The sequence below is a fragment of the Gigantopelta aegis genome, chromosome 11 (genome assembly GCF_016097555.1).
Source record: "Gigantopelta aegis isolate Gae_Host chromosome 11, Gae_host_genome, whole genome shotgun sequence".
NCBI classification, from domain to species: domain Eukaryota; kingdom Metazoa; phylum Mollusca; class Gastropoda; order Neomphalida; family Peltospiridae; genus Gigantopelta; species Gigantopelta aegis.
Window position 1 is genome coordinate 6,683,651 of NC_054709.1, and position 25,592 is coordinate 6,709,242.

The 25,592-nt window shown below is 40.8% G+C and overlaps 1 protein-coding gene across 1 annotated transcript in view; it reads left to right on the forward strand.

Annotated features, from left to right (window-relative positions):
- Positions 1-25,592, forward strand: part of LOC121385673 (contactin-like) — a 71,732-nt gene that overhangs the window by 24,800 nt on the left and 21,340 nt on the right. The window contains exons 2-17 of the mRNA XM_041516441.1: positions 925-1,008; positions 1,570-1,664; positions 2,202-2,287; positions 4,488-4,645; positions 6,139-6,246; positions 7,559-7,888; positions 8,480-8,575; positions 10,718-10,951; positions 11,804-11,912; positions 14,155-14,345; positions 16,285-16,557; positions 18,725-19,006; positions 19,554-19,717; positions 21,144-21,270; positions 22,349-22,513; positions 22,935-23,075. Coding sequence (XP_041372375.1) covers positions 930-1,008; positions 1,570-1,664; positions 2,202-2,287; positions 4,488-4,645; positions 6,139-6,246; positions 7,559-7,888; positions 8,480-8,575; positions 10,718-10,951; positions 11,804-11,912; positions 14,155-14,345; positions 16,285-16,557; positions 18,725-19,006; positions 19,554-19,717; positions 21,144-21,270; positions 22,349-22,513; positions 22,935-23,075 — 2,638 coding nt within the window. The 5' untranslated portion in view covers positions 925-929. The remainder of the gene's footprint in view (positions 1-924; positions 1,009-1,569; positions 1,665-2,201; positions 2,288-4,487; positions 4,646-6,138; positions 6,247-7,558; positions 7,889-8,479; positions 8,576-10,717; positions 10,952-11,803; positions 11,913-14,154; positions 14,346-16,284; positions 16,558-18,724; positions 19,007-19,553; positions 19,718-21,143; positions 21,271-22,348; positions 22,514-22,934; positions 23,076-25,592) is intronic.

The following is a 25,592-nucleotide window of genomic DNA, read 5'->3' on the forward strand; positions in this document are numbered from 1 at the left end:
TAGCCTTACTATGGTTGTCCGTCACCAGTGCAATGAACACTGTTTATGGTAGGCAAAACATTTAAATATGCTGACATTTTGTTTTATACTAAATTAATATTACTAATATTAATTTTTCACATGCCAGTACTTCTCTCACTTAACAAAATCAACAGATCTACCTTCGAATGGACCCCCCCCCCCCCAAACAAAAAAAAATCACACCTCTTGTCCTAGTGTTACAACCTTTTAGCGTTGCCTGTCGCCTCAGTACAGTGCGGATATCTCCCTTCCAAGGAGACGCGACGTAGCTCAGTGGTACAGTGCTCGCCTGCTGCGCGATCGATCTAGGATCGATCCCCGTCAGTGGGCCCATTAGGATATTTCTCGTTCCAGCCAGTCATTCACAACTGGCGTAACAAAGGCAGTTGTATGTACTATCCTGTCTGTGGGATGGTACATATAAACGATCCCTTGCTGCTAATCGAAAAGAGCAGCCCATGAAGTGGCGACAGCGGGTTTCCTCTCTCTATATCTGTGTGGTCCTTTACCATATGTGCGACGCCATATAACCGTAAATAAAATGTATTAAGTGCGTTGTTAAGTAAAACATTTCCTTCGTTCCCCCCTTCCAAAGTTGGTGTCCCCAATATAAATCCTGATATTTTCGAATCAATCTTAGTGCTACGAAATGGTAAAACCATCGTAAGCTATGTCGTCACAACCTACGATTGTTTTTACGATTCAGTTGAAGCGCTAAAATAGCTTCGAAACTGCTATTTTCAGACAACATTAAGCTGTAAAGGTTTTAAATAAACTGTTATACGAGTTGCGTGTATAAACAACACGACATGCAGACACTAGCTGTCAGGGTACGGGCGGGCAGACAGGTTTAATATTTATATTTGTCATTTTTTATATTTAACTTCGTTTTTATTGCAACAGGTAGAATGAGGTATCTGGAATGGCTGTTTGGTTTGGTGGCCATTTTTTTACTGGATAGGACGAACGGACAGATGCACGTGTTTGGTAAGTGTAACATTATTATGTTGTGTGCTATACACTCGCAGTCTATTTTTATTATGATGATTTGTAACAGCTGGTGGTAGAAGTGATAATGATGATGATAATGATGCTGATGATGACGATGTAGCTCGAGTGTCCTCTAGCGTCATTCTGTTATATGTAAGGATAATATACGTCTTAGAATAACGCTAGACGACACTCGAGCTAATGATTATGATGGTGGTGGTAATGATGACGATAATGCTGATGATAATGATGATGGCGACGATGATGATGATGATGAAGATTATTATTATGATAATGATTATGATGATGGTGATGATGATGACACTTAAACTATATATAAAACATCAGTGATAACAACAACAAAAACAACGTCATAATAAATTAAATGATAGATTTTGAGGACAATGGAAATACCGCACACCGAGCATCATATATATTTGAAGGACACCAAAAAAATAAAATATGGCTCATGGACTAAAATGTTGATGTGTAGTGAAACAAAATATTTCTTTCCTTTTAATAACAAACTGTTTATGTTTCTTACTGTCACTTTTCCAGACTGTCCTAATGATTGGTTGCTCTTCAAGTACCACTGCTACAAGTTCGTCAGTTTTCCAGAAGAGAATTTCGAAGACGCTAGAGCAGCCTGCAATGTAAGTTTTATAAATGATAGTTACCAATAAAAGCTCACATAGACGCAACAGTAGGATCGCACGCATGCGCCGCATCCAGTCTATATGAGTCTTAAACAACAAGGACAGATCCAGGAACTATTTTAGGGAGGGGGCCAAAGCCAAAAGAGCACACGAAATGGAACATGAACCAACTAAAGAAAAGGACACCCAAATATTATTTTGGCGATAGTGAAATGGACATTGTAAACCAATTGTTAGAAAACAAACCTGCATGTCTGTCTGTCTGTCTGTGTCTCCTCTATGTCGCTCTGTCTGTCTGTCTGTCTCTCTCTCTCTCTCTCTCTCTCTCTCTCTCTCTCTCTCTCTCTCTCTCTCTCTCTCTCTCTCTCTCTCTATATATATATATATATATATATATATATATATATATATATGTATGTCTGTGTGTGTGTGTGTGTGTGTGTGTGTGTGTGTGTATCTCCACTCTCTTCAAGTAACGTATTAACCATAATAATGAACCATGACCTGTTTGAGTGTTTCTACTTGTTTCTTTAGTTCCACGGAGCCGCCTTGCTGAGCATTTCCACAAAAGAAGAACACATATTCATCAGCAACGCACTTCTCAACCTTGACCCTTACCAGTAAGATTTTAAAAGCATCTTATCTCCAGTACAAATATTTATTACTCATGTGGGATAAAATAACTCTTGCCATATTTATACAGCTTATACAGCCACTGAATGGCTGGCGTATGCATGAGGATCTGTGATTGGTTGTTCGCTACGGCGGGAACTTTACATCCATTCAAATCTTCTGTTTAAATGTTTAAAAATTCATTAATCTGTCCGACCATTGTGGATATTTCAAAAGCACATTTTGTCTTCATGTAATGACCATAAATGGATATGTTTTACGTCGGTGTTGTTTTATTTCCACACGAACATATTGAAATATTTTTGGTTTGACGTACTGTAACTGTAGAATAAAATGATTATTTCCGTAAGGTATCATATACGCGTTTTTGTAATTACCATAAAGGCGACGCAACACGAGACGAGTGCCGCGTACAAAATAGTTGATTGCATCACAACTGAAGAAATAGTAATGTTGGTCTTGCCACAATCTGCTATTATCGTACGAAAGAAATGTTTTATTTAACGACGCACTCAACACATTTTATTTACGGTTATGTAGCGTCAGACATATGGTTAAGGACCACACAGATATTGAGAGAGGAAACCCGCTGTCGCCACTTCATGGGCTACTCTTTTCGATTAGCAGTAAGGGATCTTTTATATGCACCATCCTAAAGACATGATAGTACATACCACGGCCTTTGTTACACCAGTTGTGGAGCACTGGTTGGAGCGAGAAATAGCCCAATGGGTTCACCGACGGTGTTATCGTACGAATAACTTGTATCGTGCAGCGTCGCCTTAAGAAACTTTGGGACGTCGATGAAAATCCCTTTCTACATGTTTATGTGTTTAATTCAGACGAACATTAATTAATCAGCGTGCTCTAACAAGGCAGTATAGTGTTCGTTTGGTTTAACTGGTTTTTCTACTTCTATTCTATTACACTTTGTGGGGTGGGATGTAGTCCAGTGGTAAAACGCTCACATGACGCGGTGGGCCCGTTGAGCTATTTCTTGTTCCAGCCAGTGCACCACGACTGGTATATCAAAGCCCGTGGTATGTGCTACCCTGTCTGTGAGATAGTGCATATAAAAGATCCCTTGCTACTAATGGAAAAACAAATGTAGCGGGTTTTATCTCTAACACTATATGTCGAAGTTACTAAATGTTTGACATCCAATACCCGATTATTAATAAATCAATGTGCTTTCGTGGTGTCGTTAAACAAAAGAAAAGAAACTAATTAAAATGTAAGCACGCTGTTCACACACGAGCTATCTATTAAGAATTAGTTGTTAGGAAGGATGGGAATTTACGGTTATATGGCGTCGGACTTATGTTTAAGGACCACGCAGATACTGAGCGAAGAAACCCGCTGTCGCCACTTCATGGCCTACACTTTCCGATTAGCAGCAAGAGATCTTTTATAAGTACCACCTCACAGACATGATATTACATACCACGGCCGTTTTTACACCAGTTATGGAGCACTGGCTGGATCGAGAAATTGGCCAGTGGGCCCACCGACGGGGAACGATCCTGGATCGATCGTACATCAAGCGAGCGCTGTACCACTGGGCTACGTCCCGATCTAATAGTTGTTAGTGACTAGTGAGAGACAGCTCCGCCTGGTAGTAACCGTATTGTATACTTACACAACATGAGTCATTTAAACACGGACTGGGACTGATCAGTTACCGAGATACGAACACAATACCTACCAGCCCTGAAGTCCGGTGGTTTCATGCTTTATATTTAGATGATTTTTCGTAGTACTTTCAAAATCAGAGGAGGGATGGGGACCCCGTAATTTCCCTCCTGTATCTGTTCCTGGTTTTAACCACTGCATCGCCGGGACAAAATGTTTTGCGAGGGATGGGGGGAGGGACTGAAATGCCATACGGACCAACTCCAAACCTTCAATTGCTAAAACGCGCTTGTAAAAATTAGGGGACGAGTTCCGAGCTCCTCCCTTAGATCCGCCTCTGATAGTGGCGTAGCGAGGGGTTGTCACGGGGTGCATGCCCCATCTCCACAATATATATTTTTTATTATTATATTAAATTTTATAAAATCATACATACATATATACATAGTATGGGTTGGCCCGCTTTCACCCGTATCTCCCAATATCCCCCCCCCGTATAACATCCTGGGTACGCCATCGCCAGTAGCCTCTGATATATGTTTCCCTTTGCTTCAGACGGTCGTGGTACACGAGTGGCACAAGAGATTCGGCGCAGGATGGTAACGCCACGTTTATTTGGCAGGGTGCGGGCGCACGCTTCCTGTACGACCAGCAGTACTGGCAGGACAACGTCGACATGCGTTCAGGAACCATCGTCGTCTACACCTACGCTAGTCAGTATTTAAAAAATGTTAAGTCTAGCCTACACTTACGCCAGGCAGTATTTAAAAATCTTATATCTAGCCTACACCTACACTAGTCAGTATTTTAAAATCTTAAGTCTAGTCTACACCTAGTAATGTGCAACGTCGACATGAGCTCAGAAACCCTTGTTGTCTACACCTACGCTAGTCAGTATTTTAAAATATTAAGTCTAGTCTACACCTAGTAATGTGCAACGTCGACATGAGCTCAGAAACCCTTGTTGTCTACACCTATGCTAGTTAGTATTTTAAAAAGTAAAGTCTACTCGACACCTATGCCAGTCAATATTATTAATATGTTAAGGATAGTATATACAGATCTAGGCTATTCAGTATTTTAAAATGTTATGTCTAACCTACACCTATGCAAGTCAGTGTTTTAAAATGGTATTTGTAGTCTACAGCTAGTAATGATATTTTAACATGTTAAGTGTAGTTTACACCTAATAAGGACAATTTTAAAATATTAAGTCTAGTTTACACCTGGTGGAAATTGTATTGTAGTCTACACCTATTTTAGTTATTTTAAAAAGTGATTATGTTATGCGGTTGGACTGGACGTTGGTCAGCAATCGATGTGTCACCTTATGTTTTGAGTGATATGTTGTTATTTCAGCGAGCGGGTACGACTGGACACTGGTCAGTACGCGAGACGTATTACCGTATGTTTTGAGTGATATGTTGTTATTTCAGCGAGCGGGTACGACTGGACACTGGTCAGTACGCGAGACGTATTACCGTATGTTTTGAGTGATATGTTGTTATTTCAGCGAGCGGGTACGACTGGACACTGGTCAGTACGCGAGACGTATTACCGTATGTTTTGAGTGATATGTTGTTATTTCAGCGAGCGGGTACGACTGGACACTGGTCAGTACGCGAGACGTATTACCGTATGTTTTGAGTGATATGTTGTTATTTCAGCGAGCGGGTACGACTGGACACTGGTCAGTACGAGAGACGTATTACCGTATGTTTTGAGTGATATGTTGTTATTTCAGCGAGCGGGTACGACTGGACACTGGTCAATACGCGAGATGTATTACCGTATGTTTTGAGTGATATGTTGTTATTTCAGCGAGCGGGTACGACTGGACACTGGTCAGTACGCGAGACGTATTACCGTATGTTTTGAGTGATATGTTGATATTTCAGCGAGCGGGTACGACTGGACACTGGTCAATACGCGAGATGTATTACCGTATGTTTTGAGTGATATGTTGTTATTTCAGCGAGCGGGTACGACTGGACACTGGTCAATACGCGAGATGTATTACCGTATGTTTTGAGTGATATGTTGTTATTTCAGCGAGCGGGTACGACTGGACACTGGTCAATACGCGAGATGTATTACCGTATGTTTTGAGTGATATGTTGTTATTTCAGCGAGCGGGTACGACTGGACACTGGTCAGTACGAGAGACGTATTACCGTATGTTTTGAGTGATATGTTGTTATTTCAGCGAGCGGGTACGACTGGACACTGGCTAATACGCGAGACGTATTACCGTATATCTGCGAAATCAGTCAGTCGGAAGCGTACAGGATAGTACGAACAGCTAGAGACTACGGTAAGGAAATATCTTTATTTAACGACGCACTCAACACATTTTATTTACGGTTATATGGCGTCGGACATATGGTTAAGGATCACACAGATATTGAGAGAGGAAACGCGCTGTCGCCACTTTATGGGCTACTCTTTTCGATTAGCAGCAAGGGATCTTTCATGTGGACCATCCCACAGACAGGATAGCACATACCACGACCTTTGATATGGGCCCACCGACGGGGATCGATCCCAGACCGACCGCGCATCAATCGAGCCCTTTACCACTGGGCTACGTCCCGCCCTCGAGACTACGGTAAGAGCCACTGGTGGATTTAGGGGTGGGGTGGGATGGGTTACGGGATTGTTCTTCTCCTGGACGGAGGAGCCGACCAAGGCCGGCACTTGGCCAACGACAGGCGTGCGCTACAACAGCTTGTTCTGAATGTGCACGTAAAACCCTATAACCTGACCTGACCTAGGTGATTACACACAGCATGCGCCTGTCTCACCCACCCTTATTGCGATAATTAATGCTTTAAACAAATATTCCAATTCACTCACAAAGTTATTTTTGCTGTTGGGTTGTTTAATAGACATATGCAACACGTGCCTAACATTTTAAACTCTCACATCTTTGTGTGGACGATTCGTTGTTGCTTAAGCGATCCTAAGAGAGCTTTGTGAGTTATGCCCCTTAGACCGTGTTAAATGGAACCGGCCTCGGTGGTGTCGTGGTTAAGCCATGGGATATTAGGCTGGTAGGTACAGGGTTCGCAGCCCGATACCGGTTCCCACCCAGAGAAAGTTTTAACAACTCAATGGGTAGGTGTAAGACCACTACACCCTCTTCTTTCTCGCTAACCACTAATTACTAACATCTAACCAACTCTCCTGGACAGACATCCCAGATAGCTGAGGTGTGTGCCCAGGACAGCGTGCTTGAACCGTAATTGGATGTAAGCACAAAAATAAGTTGAAATGAAATGTTAACTGGAGGTTACTGTTAGGACAGTCGTGAATGTATATTTGACTGTCCATCCATCCATCCTTCCATCCATCCATCCATCCATCCATCCATCCATCTTTCCATCCATCCATCTATCCATCCATCCATCCATCTATCCATCCATCTATCCATCCATCTTTCCATCCATCCATCCATCCATCCATCCATCCATCTTTCCATCCATCCATCCATCCATCCATCCATCCATCCATCTTTCTATCTATCTGTCTGTCTATCTATCTATCTATCTATCTATTTATCTATCTATCTATCTATCTATCTGACGTTTTGTTCATTAATTTGTTCATGTATTTATTTTATTCAGACTACGGGTTATCCCGAAACGATCCCGAAGAGTTCGAAACAGGTCCATACTTCGTGGTGCAACAAAACAGCATGGTCGTTGTTGGCAGGACGACCAACATCGAACTGGAATATATAGCCAATGGGAACCCTTATCCTACATTCAAATGGTACCGGGGCGAAAACTTTGAGACGGAAGTGACGCCTGACCTGGACTCGAGATACATGCTGACCAATGGGAAACTGACGATTCACAAACCGAATGAGAACGATGATGCGGCGGATTACAGGTGTATTGTGGAGAACAAGTTTGGAAAACTGCTTGGAGATCCCTTACAGCTGTCGTTTGGAAGTAAGGACTAGTCCATTTGGGGACTTTTAGGGGTATGATTAGGCACCTTTTCTAAGAATCCACGTAAAGAGGTATTTAAGTACTGTTTAGAGATATGTTATGGTAAGTTGGATTTCTTTTTGATGTTTTTTTTTAATTATTATTATTTTTTGTTTGTTATATATATATATAGTTCCTCCCATCATTTTATAAAAATGTTTAGTTTTTTTTCTTTTGTAAATAATGTCAGTTTGGTTTGACATAAGAAGAAATGTAAAAATGTTTTGTAATTAAAAAATTAATAGCCTATTATTTTTGTGTGCAATTTACAAATTATTCGGCTCAGAAATAAATAACTTGTAGTAAATTCCATAGAATGGAAGAAGGCGTTCCCCGTAGGACTACAATTGATTTTTTCCACGTCCAAGTCAGTTCCCTATGACTAGTATACCAAAGGACGTGATATGTGATGTCTTGTATATGCGATGGAAAAACAAATGTAATCTGTTACTTCTCTAAGACTATATTTTAGAGTAGCTAAATGTTTGGCATCTAATTATTTATAAATCTAGTGGTGTCGTTAAACAAAGTAAACTTAAACTTTATTTACAGTGCTGGGCGAGTTCTCCAATGTCCCCGATGCTGCAGTGAACGCCAAGGCGTACGAAGGAGTCGCGATCCAGTGCAGTCAGATACAGTACAAACCAGGTTCGTTTTATCCAACTCTTTCTTCTGAGCTGTCCACACCATCGCCTACCTGTCTCAGCTTCCTCCACGGGTGCAGTCTCTGTGTACTTCCCTGCACCCACCTGACATCCTCATCCTCTGCCGCTAGTCTGACCCACGGCACTAATTAACGACCGCCGGTAGTAGGGGAGCATAGTAGGTATATACTAGTGCCTCTTAACAATGCCAGAAGTAACTACTGAACACTCTCCGAAGTGGTCAGATAAGCCCACAGCTAAAAGCTGATGGGGAATGACAGATGTGTGGCATCGATAGCCACAAGAGACAAGCACCTGCCGCGGTTGGAGAGACAATGACTGGGATGTGGAGGTGGACAGCGAAAGAAGTTGAACGATAAGAGGATTTGCCAGATCGGGAAGAAATGAGATCGTATTCAAAGGAGTAAAAGGAAATGGGGGCCAGTAGGATAAAAAAAAAAAAAAAAAAAAAAAAAAAAAAAAATAGAGGTTAGTTTTTAAAGGTAGCCGTACACCAAAGTATTTGAGTGGATTAAAGCTCAAGATGCACCCACATAATAACAGTAATTAAGCAACTGAAATAATAGTAATACCAACTTTAAAAAGAACAACTAAACAACACGCACAGACACAAACCAGTAAAAGCAAATTAAAAGCTGGGTATAGTTATGAAATTTAGTTTTTTTGTGCGATCAAATAGAAAAATAATACCCTCAAATCTAAAAACTCAGTATGGTTATTTCCATTGTAAAATGAATCGGTTTTCTACACAACTAACTCTATATTTGGAAAAAAAACTAACAAAAAAACACTTGACGTGTTCCAATTGCTAATTACGTTACTTTCTAATGACGTCATTAAGATTTCCGGGTGTTGTTTTCATTTGATTCCGGATTTCAATTTAACTTATTTTCGTGTTTATATCCAATTACGGTTCAAGCACTCCTCAAGTTTCTGGGTTGTCTGTCCAGGACAGTTGGTTAGTTGGTTAGTGGTTAGTGAGAAATAAGAGGGTGTAGTGGCCTTACACCTACCCATTGGACCCTTACGAACTCGCTCTGGGTTGGAGCCGGTACCGGGCTGCGAATCCTGTACCTACCAGCCTGTAGTCCGGTGGCTTAATCACTGCGCCACCGAGGCCGGTTTGATTCCGGAAAAAGAATGTAATTAACCGATCACAATACAGAACACACTCGCCATCAGAACAGGACAGAAAAGAACTTTATTACACTCAGGCCGTTAAGCAACGGCGTAAGAGGACCATACATATTCTGATTTTGAAAACATGGTTTACAGTAGGGTACAAATAATAAAATACATTGCTTGGTACCGATTTAAACAAGGGAGGAGACTGATATTGCATTTCAGTCATATAATATCTGTACCGGCCTCGGTGGCGTCGTGGTAAGGCCATCGGTCTTCAGGCTGGTAGGTACTGGGTTCGGATCCCAATCGAGGCATGGGATTTTTTAATCCAGATACCGACTCCAAATCCTGAGTGAGTGCTCTTCAAGGCTCAATGGGTAGGTGTAAACCAGTGATCCATAACTGGTTCAACAAAGGCCATGATTTGTGCTATCCTGCCTGTGGGAAGCGCAAATAAAAGATCCCTTGCTGCTAATAGGAAAGAGTAGCCCATGTAGTGGCGACAGCGGGTTTCCTCTCAAAATCTGTGTGGTCCTTAACCATATGTCTGACGCCATATAACCGTAAATAAAATGTGTTGAGTGCGTCGTTAAATAAAACATTTTGTGTTTTTTTCTCAAGTTTTTCAAGTTCAAACCAGTGAAAAGAGACTAAGTTTGGTTAATCTAAAAACCTGTAACACTTCTGAATAAAGATGCAGTTGAGTGAAACAAAGAGTCCATGACGCTAAAACCGGGCAAATCTCCTTTTTAAAATACACCAGAGCTCGTCTCCACAACCGTTATTTCTCAGACGCACGTGCGTTTTTAGAAGCATGAAAAAAGAGCATTTGTTTATTACAAAAACCAGGATGGCAAATATTGGTTGTACGCAAATTGATATTCTATACAATAAACAATTCTGATTTCAATTACAAAAACGTCTCTAATAGTGAACAAATATGCCGTAGGTTTTGAAAACTAGAGTCTGTCTCTTTAAACTGTTCACATTCTTATTCCAGCTGTGAGATACCAGTGGTTGAAAGGTGACACCCGTACCTTTGTACGGCCGGAAATGCAGACATATATATTCATCTCAGCCAATGGGAGGCTTTATTTCTCGGAAGTGACGCGAATCGACGAGGGCGATTATCGATGTATCGCTATCTTGAGCGGGGTCAGCAAGTACACGATTGGTACGTCACAGCCGCCAACTCGCACCAGCATGGCAATATCACTTCAAGTACAAGATCAAGGTACGGTCATAAGTGGTTACTTCATTATGTATTATTACGGGGGGGGGGGGGGGGAGACTAGACTGTGGCGAACGTAGTCTATAAGAAGGTCGGGACGCTTGTGTAGTGACCTGTTTTCTGAAGATATGTAAGAAATAGAATACTACGTTTGTGTCCTTTAGATACCGTTTATCTTACAACTTGTTAAAAAAAGTATTCAACTCGCTTTCGCTCGTTGGATAGGTTTTTAAACAACACGTTTAAGATAGACGGTATCTAACGGCCGCTCATGTAGTATTCTCTATATCGCTAGGGTAATCAAAGAGAGTGGCTAATCATCCATCCAAACCTGCCACCATCACTTCAGAATCTGTTATTTGTTTATTTGTATGTTTGTTTTTGTATGTTAAAGGCATACTGTCACGGATTTAAGTACCGGTATTTCTCTGAAAATGGATAATAAAAAAAAGAAAAAACCTTAATTGTTGGAAATCATATCTAGCTATCGCATCACCTTAATTGAACCACGATGGAGTGAAATCCATGTCATCCCTCTCGGCAATGTTAGTTTTTGAATTATGAACCATTGCCATAATTCAATTATTTTTACAAAATGCCATTAATAAATGCAGTATGGTGGTTATGAAGATGGTTGAATAAAGTACATTTGGGGACAAATCAAATTATTTTTGTTCAGGTAATACTTTGTTAGACCATTAAATAGATCAGTGGTCTGTGACAATATGCCTTTAAAGGTTTTTGTTGTTGTCATTTTGTTGTTTATTCTGTTGTTTGTGTTCAAGGCAACTGTCTCATCTCTTGAACACTACACAATGAAAGTACCTGAAGGGTTGATGTGGTTTCTATTTTTAGCGGCTAAAGCGGACTGGGGTCCAGAAATCCAGAATGATTTCATTGCTGTATTCCCACAGCCTCCCATGAGAGGACAAGATGTGCGGCTGGAGTGCTTCGCCTACGGGTCGTAAGTATCACTAGAGTTATCGCCCTTTTTCATTTTATTTCTGTTAAATGGCCACAGACCACAACTAATTTCTCTATAAGTTTCTATATAGCCTTAGTGGCTATAACATTTTTATTAATACCAGCAAGCCCGTGGAGTTTTGTATGCACCTTTGCCGGCCTGGGGGACACATACCCTGAAAAGGACAACCCCTGTTGTCCAGCTCTTTCCCCCAGCATATTGGTTTAAACAAACACACCCTCTAAACCAGGCCGGAGTACACCCATTTTACACAAAAAACACTACCTTTGTATGGGCCGGAATGACCACAAACAAGTCTTCACTGTCAAAAAGTTACACATGTTTACAAACTGCATGCTCTCCCCTGTCAACTTCAGTCAAATATTTGCCACTTCATAGCTGTCTGCCATGAAATAATCAGTCAAAAAACAGACTTCTTGCGCGGACACATTTCCGGATGTTTCCAAATAGGAAGATAACTGCAATCTGAGGCCAAATTCTGTTGCAGTTTAAGAAATAGTTCCTCCTTAAAAATAATATAACATTCGTAGCTAGGGGGGGGGGGGGGGGGGGGGGGGGGGGGCGCAAGGGGGGGGGGGAATCCGGAAAGCATTATAGAAACTTAAAGAAAATTCTCTTCTTAACTGTTTAAGGAGTTTTAGACTATTAACAACTCAGTTGCCCCACACCCCCTCCTCCAAACAAAACATCCTAGCTACGGCCCTGACATTGTGATATGCTCTTTAAAATCTTCCCTTTATGATTACAAACAGGTCGACATAAATATCTCGTTGGATTAAAGCTGCTTATTATAATTAGTACCTTATGCTAGGCTAAGACTGTCAACTGTTACGACGAAGTTCGCCAACTCGATGGTTGCGTTGCAATTCCCCCTACTCCCGACTTATGACGGGTGCGCTCAGATTAACAACTAATGGGTTATACGACGAGAATCCAGGTGTAAGAGCGCTCAGATTAACAACTAATGGGTTATACGACGAGAATCGAGTTGTAAGAGCGCTCAGACGCGTAACTGAACAGTCGTAGAAGTAAAGGAAGGGAATGTTTTATTTAACGTCGCACTCAACACATTTTATTTACGGTTATATGGCGTCGGACATACGGTTAAGGACCACACAGATATTAAGAGAGGAAACCCGCTGTCGCCACTTCATGGACTATTCTTTTCGATTAGCAGCAAGGGATCTTTTATATGCAGTATCCCACAGACAGGATAACACATACCACGGCCTTTGATATACCAGTCGTGGTGCACTGGCTGGAGCGAGAAATAGCCCAATGCGCACACCAACGGGAATCGATCCCAGACCGATCGCGCATCAAGGGAACGTTTTACCACTGGGCTGCGTCCCCAGTCGTAGAAGTAGTGACAACAGACAGATGGTCAGCTTTCTGCTGTCAGTTGGTAATCTGAGCCTAGCACAAGTGTTAAAAAATGGGCAAGTCATGTACTGCAACATGAAGCGGTGCTCTGGCATGAAGGTGACTAATTGAAACTAGTAATCATGTAGCTCTCTCGCAGAGTATGAAGTTTGTTTTGTTTAACGACACCACTGGAGCACATTGATTTATTAATCATCGGCTATTCGATGTGAAACATTTGATAATTTTAACATATAGTCTTAGAGAGGAAACACGCTACATTTCCCCATTAGTAGCACGGGATCTTTCATATGCACAGCCAAACGACAGAACAGCACATACCACAACCTTTGATATATAGACTTGCGACAGATGCTTCCCTGCAAAATTGGAATAGATAGTGATTTGAGTTTTGGTTGGAATTTTCTGCTTTTCTGTTTCTGATATATAATTGTTTTCACGTTACCCTTTGCATCCCATAAATGTGAACTATAAAAATTATGTACATTAATGATGCACGTGGTCCTACTTGAATCTGTTCCACTTTCACCTGACATGCTTGTGTCGCAGGATCGAACAACCTCGGTGGATCCATTCAACTGATTTTTTCTATCGTTCCAACCAGTGCACCACAGCTGACCGAAAGCCGTGGTATGTGCTTTCCTCTATGTGGGGAAGTGCATATAAAAGATCCCTTGCTGCTAATGGACCATGAAGCGTCTTTCTCCTGATGAATGTGTCAGAATGACCAAATGTTTGATTACATAATCAATGCGCTCTAGCGGTGTCGTTAAACAAGACAAACTTTTTTTGTGCCATTTCAACCATTTCAATAGTCTGCTATTTTTTCACTGTAAAGGTCAACGACGCCATTTGTGTACAAGTGGCACCGCGTAGGCCGCTCCATGCCGCGGACTGCCTCGCTCCAGGACCACAACCGGGTCCTTCTGATCGAGGATGCGCAGTTGGAGGACAGCGGGACGTACACGTGCTCCGTGAGCCGGGGGTCCCAAGCCGGCGACTCCAAGTCCATAAATCTCCAGCTTTCAGGTTCGTACGAGCTGTCCTATTGGCTGGTTGTCGGTACGGGCTCTCCTATTGGCTGGTTGTCGGTACGGGCTCTCATATTGGTAGGTTGTAGGTACGGGCTCTCCTATTGGTTGGTTGTAGGTACGGGCTCTCTTATTGGTTACCTGTAGGTACAGCCATTCCCGTCGGATGGTTGTAGAAATGTTATTTCACCATCTTCTTCTTCGATGTCGTCGATGTCATCGTTGTCGTCGTCGTCTCTCTCTCTCTCTCTCTCTCTCTCTCTCTCTCTCTCTCTCTCTCTCTCTCTCTCTCTCTCTCTCTCTCTCTCTCTCTCTCTCTCTCTCTCTCTCTCTCTCTCTCTCTCTCTCTCTAACAATACAGACACATAATGGGATGTGGTTAATTGTTAACATATACTGATGGAAAGAAATAAGGGATCACACAGATAGCAACAAGAAATAATGACTGCATCAAAAATCAATTGATATTGTCAGAAGTTGACTGGAAACATATAGGCAGCACATTCAACACTACAGACAGTCAATTCCACGTTCCAACGTGGTATGAAATACAGATATTACTATTCTAGTTGTGAATTAAATTTGGTCTACAATTTGATGTGTTCCCTTTTCCCTTTCCATCAGTAGGCTATATTTTTAATGCACATGTCGTCAATCGTAGAATGAAAGTTAAAATAGGTTTTGTTGAACAACACGTCTAAAGCACAGACCGCCAGTGGATTTATAGAGGGGGTATTCTTTTTATCATCCATTATTATTCTTTTCATTTGTAACAGTTGTAAACAATGTCAGTAATGTGGGTTGAATGTCAGCGGTAGACTCGTTAACTAGCAGAACGGCAGTGGCGTGACGTCAGTAATGGTAGGTTTAGCGCTGAAACAAACACAGTGACGTAACAAAACGTTGTCTTGTAATTAAAATGTGACCAATCAAGATTATAAGGAGATATCGCAAATTATAGTGCCAACGATATCTCCTACAAAAGCCTTTAATGGATGATAAATTTTATTATCTCGCCTTCATGTAAAATTCTTTAATCTCATTGGTTGTTTGCCGTTGGACAAAATCCCTTATACCCCTGTGGGCGGAGCCAAATTCTCTTATACCCCGTCTGTAATTTCCAACAGTTTTCAGCTACCCCAGTTAATGCTAAAGCAATAATTAGATTATAAATAAATAAAGTTTTTTTTATTATTATTAATATCTGTTTCAGACAATTTCGTATTACAAACATTTGAAGTTAAAAACTCGTTTATCGATGGAACTATTTTTCGTCACTGGCAAGTGGTTTCGTTCGCGTCCACGTGGTACGGCTCCGTTAATAAATTGTTAAAGGGACATTCCCGAGTTTGCTGCAATTTTTAAGATGTTATCGACTAACAGAGACTTTTTGACGACTGTAATTACATATCAAATATATTTTTCTGCATAAAATATTTGTGGCTGTATATTAAACGTGTTTCTGATCGTTCTAATATTTGTACTAGGTTAAATTTCATTTTATTTCCTAAAAAGGATTTTTTCGTACGTACGAAATTAATTGAAGACAATTTCCAGTTCGGGCTTCTTACAAATATTAAGACGACTAGAAACACATTGAATATACAGACACTGATATTCTACAAAACAAAATATATTTAATATGTAAGTTTAATCGTAGAAATATTTTATTAGTCGGAAACATCTTACAATGCAGCGAACTCGGGAATGTCCCTTTAACAATTATTGTCTGGCGTTATTTTGATTATTTGGCTATATATGATTTAACATGTCGGCAAGATAAATTCGTTGTAGAAGCATCTCTCGGGGTAAAAGAACACACAGAGGGTACATAAAAATTCATATACCCTTCGTGATGCTTCTACAACTTATATTATTGTTACTATTATTATTATTATTATTATTATTATTATTATTATTTTTCTTTACAAAATCAGCGAAGCCATATTTCATCGTTCCACTTGGAAACAAACACGTCGACATTCACTCACAACTCACATGGCGCTGTGTTGCACGTGGTAATCCGTCTCCAGTGTACACGTGGTACAAAAATGGCAGCCCCCTAGCGACACTTGCAGGGGACATAACTGTAGCGGGCTCGACGTTGATGATTCACAAGCTGGATCCGGCTAAACACAACGGGATGTATCAGTGCGCGGCTCACAATAATCAAGGCATCTCTTTCAGTGGGGCCCAGCTCAGGGTTCTATGTACGTTTGACGTTTATTATTATTTTTATTTATTTGTTTCTGTTTGTGTGTTTATGTGTTTGCTTTTCTGCCTGTTTATCCTATTTATTAACTAACTAACTAACTAACTAACTAACTAACTAACTAACTATTTATTTATTATTTGCATATTCAAGGCGCAAACCTTAGTTTCAACCCGTAAACATGGACACTAAGTTTGGTTAAGTTACAAACCTGTAACACATTTGTATAACCCTACAAAAGAGTGAAACAAGGGTCTGTGACGTTGAAACTGTAAAATATAGTTAAACATAGACTAAAATTCGACTCCATAACTGTTATTTTTCAGACGCACGTACGTTTTTAAAAATATAAAAAACACCAAGATGACCAGAAACACTTCGGTTGTACGGAAATGGGTCATCTTTAACGATACTTGGTTCTCTTATAATATTGTAGAGCATTTCTAGTAAACAAAAGTTCTTCTTCTACTTCAATTTCTGAATTATTAATGATTTACTTTTGTCGTAAATTGCTGAGTTGTACTAATAACTGCATACCTTCACTTTCAACTGCTACGAATGCTGGTCAACTCAACCCAAAACCAACTCGCCCCAAACTATTTAGTCAACTCGTGTCAAAAACCCCCCAACTTCACCAGTTCGCTCCAGTGTTCGGTCAGCTCGCTCCAACCTCAAGTTTATTGTCCGTAACTAATTGTGACGATATAAAAAGTGGACAAGATCTACAGCTTTGGTGTGTCATTTCATTTATTACTATTACAGTGAAACTCCGCTATTACGACCACTATCCTATTACCATGAACTATCATCTACTTAAAAGACGTTTGTGAGTTTGCCCCTCGTTTCTTTAATAGAGTACAAGAGAGACTGAAAACAGACTCTCGACACACAACGCACTCTTGGGGATCATGGGTTTGGGGGGGGGGGGGGGGGGAGGGGGGGGGGCATAAATATGTGACTTCTTGGTCACGTGATTCACTGAATTTGGACAGTTATGAACTGGTAGTATTTTCTCTCTCTCTCCTTTTATTGATCTAACGTTTTGTCATGCGCAAAACACCAATCAGTACACAAAATATTGCAAATATTGCATTTTATGCAGTCTTGTTCTTGCAGTGCTAGCATGACAAGGATTTCATATGCTTTTAACACCTTCGGTGGGTTGTTTGATAATTAGTTGCTCCATCTTATCTGTGCCGGTCAGGTTACAACAGACTAACGCGGTTTAATAAGTGTTCATTGCTTACCTTACTAATGTGACAATTTACACCTTTGAACTCCCAGCTTTATGTTCTGGCATTAAATATAGTACAGCCCAATCAAGTATAATATATTAATATAAGTTTACTTTGAACAAAATAAAATGCTACTGGGGCGAGTTCACCAACTACTAAGGAGAGTTCATAAGCGTACGAGACATGGGGGGGGGGGGGGGGGGGGGGGGGGGCAGCATCTGCCACCCACCAGTTCCCCTAGTCCTAGAGAAAAGCCTCAAATTCGGAAAAAATAGAGACATTCGGGCAAAATGAACTTGCCTGAACACTTTTCACCATGCATGTTGGGGGCGAGTTGATAAACAATATTGGGCGATTTGACCAACAGTTGGGGAGAGTTGGTAACATTTTTGGAGCAAGTTGACTAAACAGTATGGGGGCGAGTTGGAAACATTTTTCGGGCGAGTTGGAAATTTTTTTCGGGCGAGTTGACTAAATAGTGTGCGGGCGAGTTGGCCAACTGCTGGTGCGAGTTGGTAACATTTTTGGGGCGAGTTAACTAAAATAATGTGGGGGCGAGTTGACCAACCACTGGGGCGATATTAAAAATGGGGCGAGTTGGTAGGGGGCGAGTTGGTTTTAGGACGAGTTGACCCTGCTCCCACTGCGATCACATTTTGGTAATGACCTCTTCATATATTTCTGAGTACATACCTACCTACAAATTTGCTCGGTATAATCTTGTAACTCTGAAGTAAAGTAGATGCTAATTTTAAATATTGTTTTCGGGGCCAGGGACGGGGAGCATATTTTTGTTCTTTCTTTTTACATCTTTTTTTTTCTTACTTCTTACACTTCAAACATATTTATGTTTATGCCAACAATTACAATTATTTAAGTCCAAAACATTCTGGTTACCAGCCTTCTTAATCTATACTCTACTCTTTGCAGCTTTCAAACCATCCTTTCTGAAACATCCATTACCACGCATCACGGAGGCAGCCATTGGAGGTAACATCACTCTGATCTGTGATCCAGAGGGAGCACCACAGCCGGCTCTGAGCTGGTTTAGAAATGGGGCGTTGCTGCAGTCAACTGCGGGCCATTTTCAGAAGCTGCGCAACGGTTTTCTCCTGATTACAAACGTACAGGCGTCTGATGAGGGCAGATACGAGTGCAAAGCCGAGAACATCAATGGAGAAGCGTCCAGCTCCACCCGTTTGACCATAAAAAGTAGGTCATCTTACTGTTTTCGTTTAAAGGTGTTTCTCAATCGAGAACATCAATGGAGAAGCGTCCAGCTCCACCCGTTTGACTTTCAAAAGTAGGTCATCTTAGGGTCCGTTCACACCAAAACCGCGCGGTTACCGCGAACCAAAATATAGTCACGTGTTCATATTGAATTGTGGAAGATTGGAGTATGTGCTTGGATTGTTTTCAATAAAATCAACAATCAAAAATAAAATAAACAAAACCGACACAACTTGAATATTCATAGTTCTTTCTGCCATCTAGTCACAGTGGTTTCACAATAGACCTATCTCACGATACGATACGATACGATACGTATCGCTATACAAGCTTCTCTCTTCTCTCTCTCTCTCTCTCTTTTTTTCTCTTTTTTCTCTCTCTCTCTCTCTCTCTCTCTCTCTCTCTCTCTCTCTCTCTCTCTCTCTCTCTCTCTCTCTCTCTCTCTCTCTCTCTCTCTCTCTCTCTCTCTCTCAACGAACTATGAAACCTTTACAGCCAGGACTTACACATTTGTTTTTTTTAAATTCAGAGGCTGCCTCGATCACGACGGGTCCCTCCGCGACCACGGTGACGGTTAACGAGACTGCGTTTCTGTACTGCCAAGCTTCCTATAACCCCCACATAGACCTCGTGTACATGTGGAGGTTTAACGGCCACGTCATTGATCCGGACGAGAACAACCACTTTGTCCAGGTGAGCATGATCATAGTGATCATGATGAAAGTAGATGAAGATGGTGGAGATAATGATGGTAGTGGTGATGCTAGTATAATTTGTACCAATATGATGATAATGATGATGATGGTGATGGTGGTAGCAGTGGTGATGATAGTAGAGTTAGTGGTGGTGATAGTAGAATTTGTATTGATATGATGATGATGATAATGATGATTATGATGAAGATGTTGGTGATGATGATGATGGTATAATTTGTTTTGATATGATGAAGATGGTTGTGATGATGATGGTGGTATTTGTGATGATGATATAATTTGTATTGATATGATGATGATGGTAATGGTGATGATGATATAATTTGTATTGATATGATGATGATGGTAATTGTGATGATGATATAATTTGTATTGATATGATGATGATAGTAATGGTGATGATGGAACAGTTTGTATTGATTGATGATGACGAAGATGATGTTGGTGGTGATGATATAATTTGTATTGATATGATGAATTTGGTGGTGGTGATGATGATATAATTTGTATTGATATGACGATGATAGTGGTGGTGATGATGGTAGTTGTGATGATGATATAATTTGTATTGATATAATGTTGGTTGTAATGATGATAATGGTAGTGGTGATGATCATATAATTTGTATTGATATGATGATGTTGGTTGTAATGATGATAATGGTAGTGGTGATGATGATAGAATTTGTATTGATATGATGAATTTGGTGGTGGTGATGATGATAGAATTTGTATTGATATGATGGATTTGGTGGTGATGATGATGGTAGTGGTGATGATGATATAATTTGTATTGATATGATGATAGTGGTGGTGGTGATGATGATGATATAATTTGTATTGATATAATGATATTGGTTGTAATGATGATAATGGTAGCGGTGATGATCATATAATTTGTATTGATATGATGATAATGGTACTGGTGATGATGATATAAGTTGTATTGATATAATGATATTGGTTGTAATGATGATAATGGTAGTGGTGATGATGATATAATTTGTATTGATATAATGATGATGGTGGTGATGATAACAGTAGTGGTGATGATCATAGAACGACACCACTAGAGAACATTGATTTAATTATCCTTGGCTATTGGATGTCAAACATTTCATAATTTTGACATATAGTCTTAGAGAGGAAACGCGCTATCTGTTTTTTCCCATTAGTAGCAAGGGATCTTTTATATGCACCATCCCACAGATATGACATCACGTACTACATACTACTTTTTATACACCAGTCGTAGTGCATTGACTGGAAATATAAATAGCCAAATGGACCCACCGACAGGGATCGATCCTACACAGACCGCACATCAGGCGAGCGCTTTTCCACCAGGTTGCATCCCACTACTATTACCATTTTATGCATCATGTGTTTCGGTGTTCTGTTTTTCAGGAGCTGACGCCCATCAAGTCAGGTCTGTACATCCAGAACGCACAGTTCCATCATGCAGGCGAGTACCAGTGTTCTGCAGTGTCAGCTCTCCAGTCAGATACCAGATCAGCCTACCTCAAAGTAGTTGGTAAGTGGTCGTATCAGCCTACCTCAAAGTGGTTGGTAAGTGGTCGTATCAGCCTACCTCGAAAGTGTTGGTAAATGATCGTATCAGCCCGTCTCGAAGGTGTTGGTAAATGATCATATCAGCCTGTCTCGAAGGTGTTGATAAATGATCATATCAGCCTGTCTCGAGCGTATTGATAAGTGATCATATCAGCCCGTCTCGAAGGTGTTGGTAAGGGATCATATCAGCCCGTCTCAAAGATGTTGGTAAGTTATCAGATCTGCCTATTTTAAAGTGGCTGGTATTTGATCATATCATATCGAACTTGTTGTTAAGTATATCCAATTAAGGTTCAAACACGTTATCTGGGCTGCCTGTCCAAGACATTGTGTTAATAGTTACGGGTTAGTGACAGTGAGAGAGATAGCGAGAGAGAAAGAGAAATAGAGTGTGAGAGAGAGAGAGAGAGAGAGAGAGAGAGAGAGAGAGAGAGAGAGAGAGAGAGAGAGAGAGAGAGAGAGAGAGAGAGAGAGAGAGAGACAGAGAGAGAGACAGAGAGAGAGAGAGAGAGAGAGAGAGAGAGAGACAGAGAGAGAGAGAGACAGAGAGAGAGAGAGAGAGAGAGAGAGAGAGAGAGAGAGAGAGAGAGAGAGAGAGACCCAGCTACACACAGAGAGACAGAGAGAGTGAGAGAGACACAGGGAAAGAGACAGAGACAGAGAGAGAGAGAGAGAGAGAGAGAGAGAGAGAGAGAGAGAGAGAGAGAGAGAGAGAGAGAGAGAGAGAGAGAGAGAGAGAGAGAGAGAGAGAGAGAGAAACACATTCACATAGAGAGATGTTAAAATTACTATGATGGATCCAGTACCTACCAACCTTACTTCTGATCGGTTAACCAGAACGCTGAGTTAATGATTTGCGTGTGAATATATTTAAAATACGCGAAAGTGCTATAGTCCTGTGTACTGTATTCAGATACAGTAGCAGATGCAGAAAATCTTTTGGAGGTGGGGGGGGGGGGGGGGGGGGGGCGGACCCCTTAGATCCGCCAGTGGGATGCGTCTTCATTGTGCAATTAATATAATTAATATATATCTCATAGGCCCTCCCGGCGAGCCGGCCGGTGTTCACGTGGACGCTGCCACTGTGACGAGTTACGGGGCCCAGGTGATCTGGACGGCCGGCACCGACCACGGGCGACCGGTGGAGTACTACATGATTGAGGCCATGACCATGTTCAAGTCCAATTGGAGAGTGATCATCTCGCGTAAGTGTTGTTATTAAGTCGCCTAGCGCCTAGCGTCGAAGTTCTATTGAATTAAGTAGACATTTTCTTCTTCTTTATTATTATTTAATATACCCCCACCCCCCTCTCTCTCTCTCTCTCTCTCTCACACTCTCACTCTCACTCTCACTCTCATATTGCGTCTGTTTTGAAGGGTATTTGGTCAAAACCTGTATATATAATAACAGCCTCTGGTGTTTTTTCCCAGGTTGATGCAATTAAACAATAAGTGTCTGTTTTTCCTGGTTTAAGTGATTAAACAATAACACTCTGTTTTTCCCAGGTTTATGCGATTTAACAATAACAGTCTCTGTTTTCCCCAGGTTTACCCGATTTAACAATAGCAGTCTCTGTTTTTCCCAGATTTATGTGATTAAACAATAACAGTCTGTGTATTTCCCAGGTTTGCTTGTTAGGGACGCAATCACGGATGAGGACACCAAACTGAGGGCAAACGTGGAACATCTTCGTCCTGGAAACGATTATCGCTTCAGAGTCCGAGCTGTCAATCTATATGGGTCGGGACCAGCAAGTCTGCCGTCAGGTATATGCCTTTTTTTGCAGTTTTAAAACTACTCTTTCGAATATATTTTATAAGCTGTATCTGGCCAATAATATCTGTGGGAGTGGAGCAGAAGTAAAACAGAAAAATGAAAAAGGGCACCGGAACTCGGGGTCTGATCTAGCTGGACAAAAAGGGCACCGGAACTCGGGGTCTGATCTAGCTGGACAAAAAGGGCACCGGAACTCGGGGTCTGATCTAGCTGGACAAAAAGGGCACCGGAGGTTCTGATCTAGCTGGACAAAAAGGGCACCGGAACTCGGGGGTCTGATCTAGCTGGACAAAAAGGGCAGTTTTGAAATAAGAAGGAGCGTGCGCTACAACAGCTTGCCCTATGACCTGACCTGATCTTATTAGAAGGAACATTTTTGTCTTCCTTTCTTTTCATCCCTGTCCCTCCTTTCGATTCGGCCATATGTAGACCATCAACATTAATTTTCGTACTGTTGGACGCCATTCTTCGATATTATTTGGCTCTTGTTGCAAAACATGAAATTACATGTTGCAAAGCTGAAATTACATGTTGCAAAGCTGAAATTACATGGAAATGTATTCCCCTTTAGAATAACAAGAAGCCTGGTGATTTTGTGCTGTTTTATATATTAATTAATTTCTCGAAAACATGGCCACATATTTTTATATTGTATGAAGGCAACTTTCGTTATTTCACTTATTCATTCTTTGTTTAGTTCATAGGTTTGTTCGTCCATGTGTTTGTTAGTTCATGTGTTCGTTCGTGTGTCTGTTAGTTTATGTGTCTGTTATTTCGTGTGTCTGTTAATTCATGTGTTTGTTAGTTCGTGTGTCTGTTAGTTTATGTGTCTGTTCGTTCATGTGTTTGTTCGTTCATATGTTTGTTCGTTCGTGTTTTTGTTCGTTCGTGTGTTTGTTAGTTCATGTGTCTGTTAGTTCGTGTGTCTTCTAGTTCATGTGTTCGTGTATTTGTTAGTTCATGTGTTTGTTAGTTCATGTGTCTGCTAGTTCATGTGTTCGTGTATTTGTTAGTTCATGTGTCTGCTAGTTCATGTGTCTGTTAGTTCATGTGTTTGTTAGTTCATGTGTTCATGTGTCTGTTAGTTCATGTGTCTGTTAGTTCATGTGTTTGTTAGTTCATGTGTCTGCTAGTTCATGTGTCTGTTAGTTCATGTGTCTGCTAGTTCATGTGTTCATGTGTCTGCTAGTTCATGTGTCTGTTAGTTCATGTGTTTGTTTGTTCATGTGTTCATGTGTCTGCTAGTTCATGTGTCTGTTAGTTCATGTGTCTGCTAGTTCATGTGTTCATGTGTCTGCTAGTTCATGTGTCTTAGTTCATGTGTTTGTTAGTTCATGTGTTCATGTGTCTGCTAGTTCATGTGTCTGTTAGTTCATGTGTCTGCTAGTTCATGTGTTTGTTAGTTCATGTGTCTGCTAGTTCATGTGTCTCTTAGTTCAAGTGTCTGCTAGTTCATGTGTCTGTTAGTTCATGTGTCTGTTAGTTCATGTGTTCGTGTGTTTGTTAGTTCATGTGTTTGTTCGTTCATGCGTCTGTTACTTCATGTGTCTGTTAGTTAATGTATCTGTTAGTTCGTGTGTCTGTTAGTTCATGCGTCTGTTAGTTGATGTGTCTGTTAGTTCATGCGACTGTTAGTTGATGTGTCTGTTAGTTCATGCGACTGTTAGTTCATGTGTCTGTTAGTTCATGTGTGTGTTCGTTCATGCGACTGTTAGTTCATGTGTCTGTTAGTTCATGCGTCTGTTAGTTCATGTGTCTGTTCCTTCATGTGACTGTTCGTTCATATGTTTGTTCGTTCGTGTGCTTGTTCGTTTGTGTGTTTGTTAGTTCATGTGTCTGTTAGTTCATGTGTTCGTGTATTTGTTAGTTCATGTGTCTGTTAGTTCATGTGTCTGCTAGTTCATGTGTTCGTGTATTTGTTAGTTCATGTGTTTGTTAGTTCATGTGTCTGCTAGTTCATGTGTCTGTTAGTTCATGTGTCTGCTAGTTCATGTGTCTGTTAGTTCATGTGTCTTCTAGTTCATGTGTTCGTGTATTTGTTAGTTCATGTGTTTGTTAGATCATGTGTCTGCTAGTTCATGTGTCTGTTAGTTTATGTGTCTGTTCGTTCATGTGTTTGTTCGTTCATATGTTTGTTCGTTCGTGTTTTTGTTCGTTCGTGTGTTTGTTAGTTCATGTGTCTGTTAGTTCGTGTGTCTTCTAGTTCATGTGTTCGTGTATTTGTTAGTTCATGTGTTTGTTAGTTCATGTGTCTGCTAGTTCATGTGTTCGTGTATTTGTTAGTTCATGTGTCTGCTAGTTCATGTGGCTGTTAGTTCATGTGTTTGTTAGTTCATGTGTTCATGTGTCTGTTAGGTCATGTGTATGTTAGTTCATGTGTCTGTTAGTTCATGTGTTTGTTAGTTCATGTGTCTGCTAGTTCATGTGTCTGTTAGTTCATGTGTCTGCTAGTTCATGTGTTCATGTGTCTGCTAGTTCATGTGTCTGTTAGTTCATGTGTTTGTTTG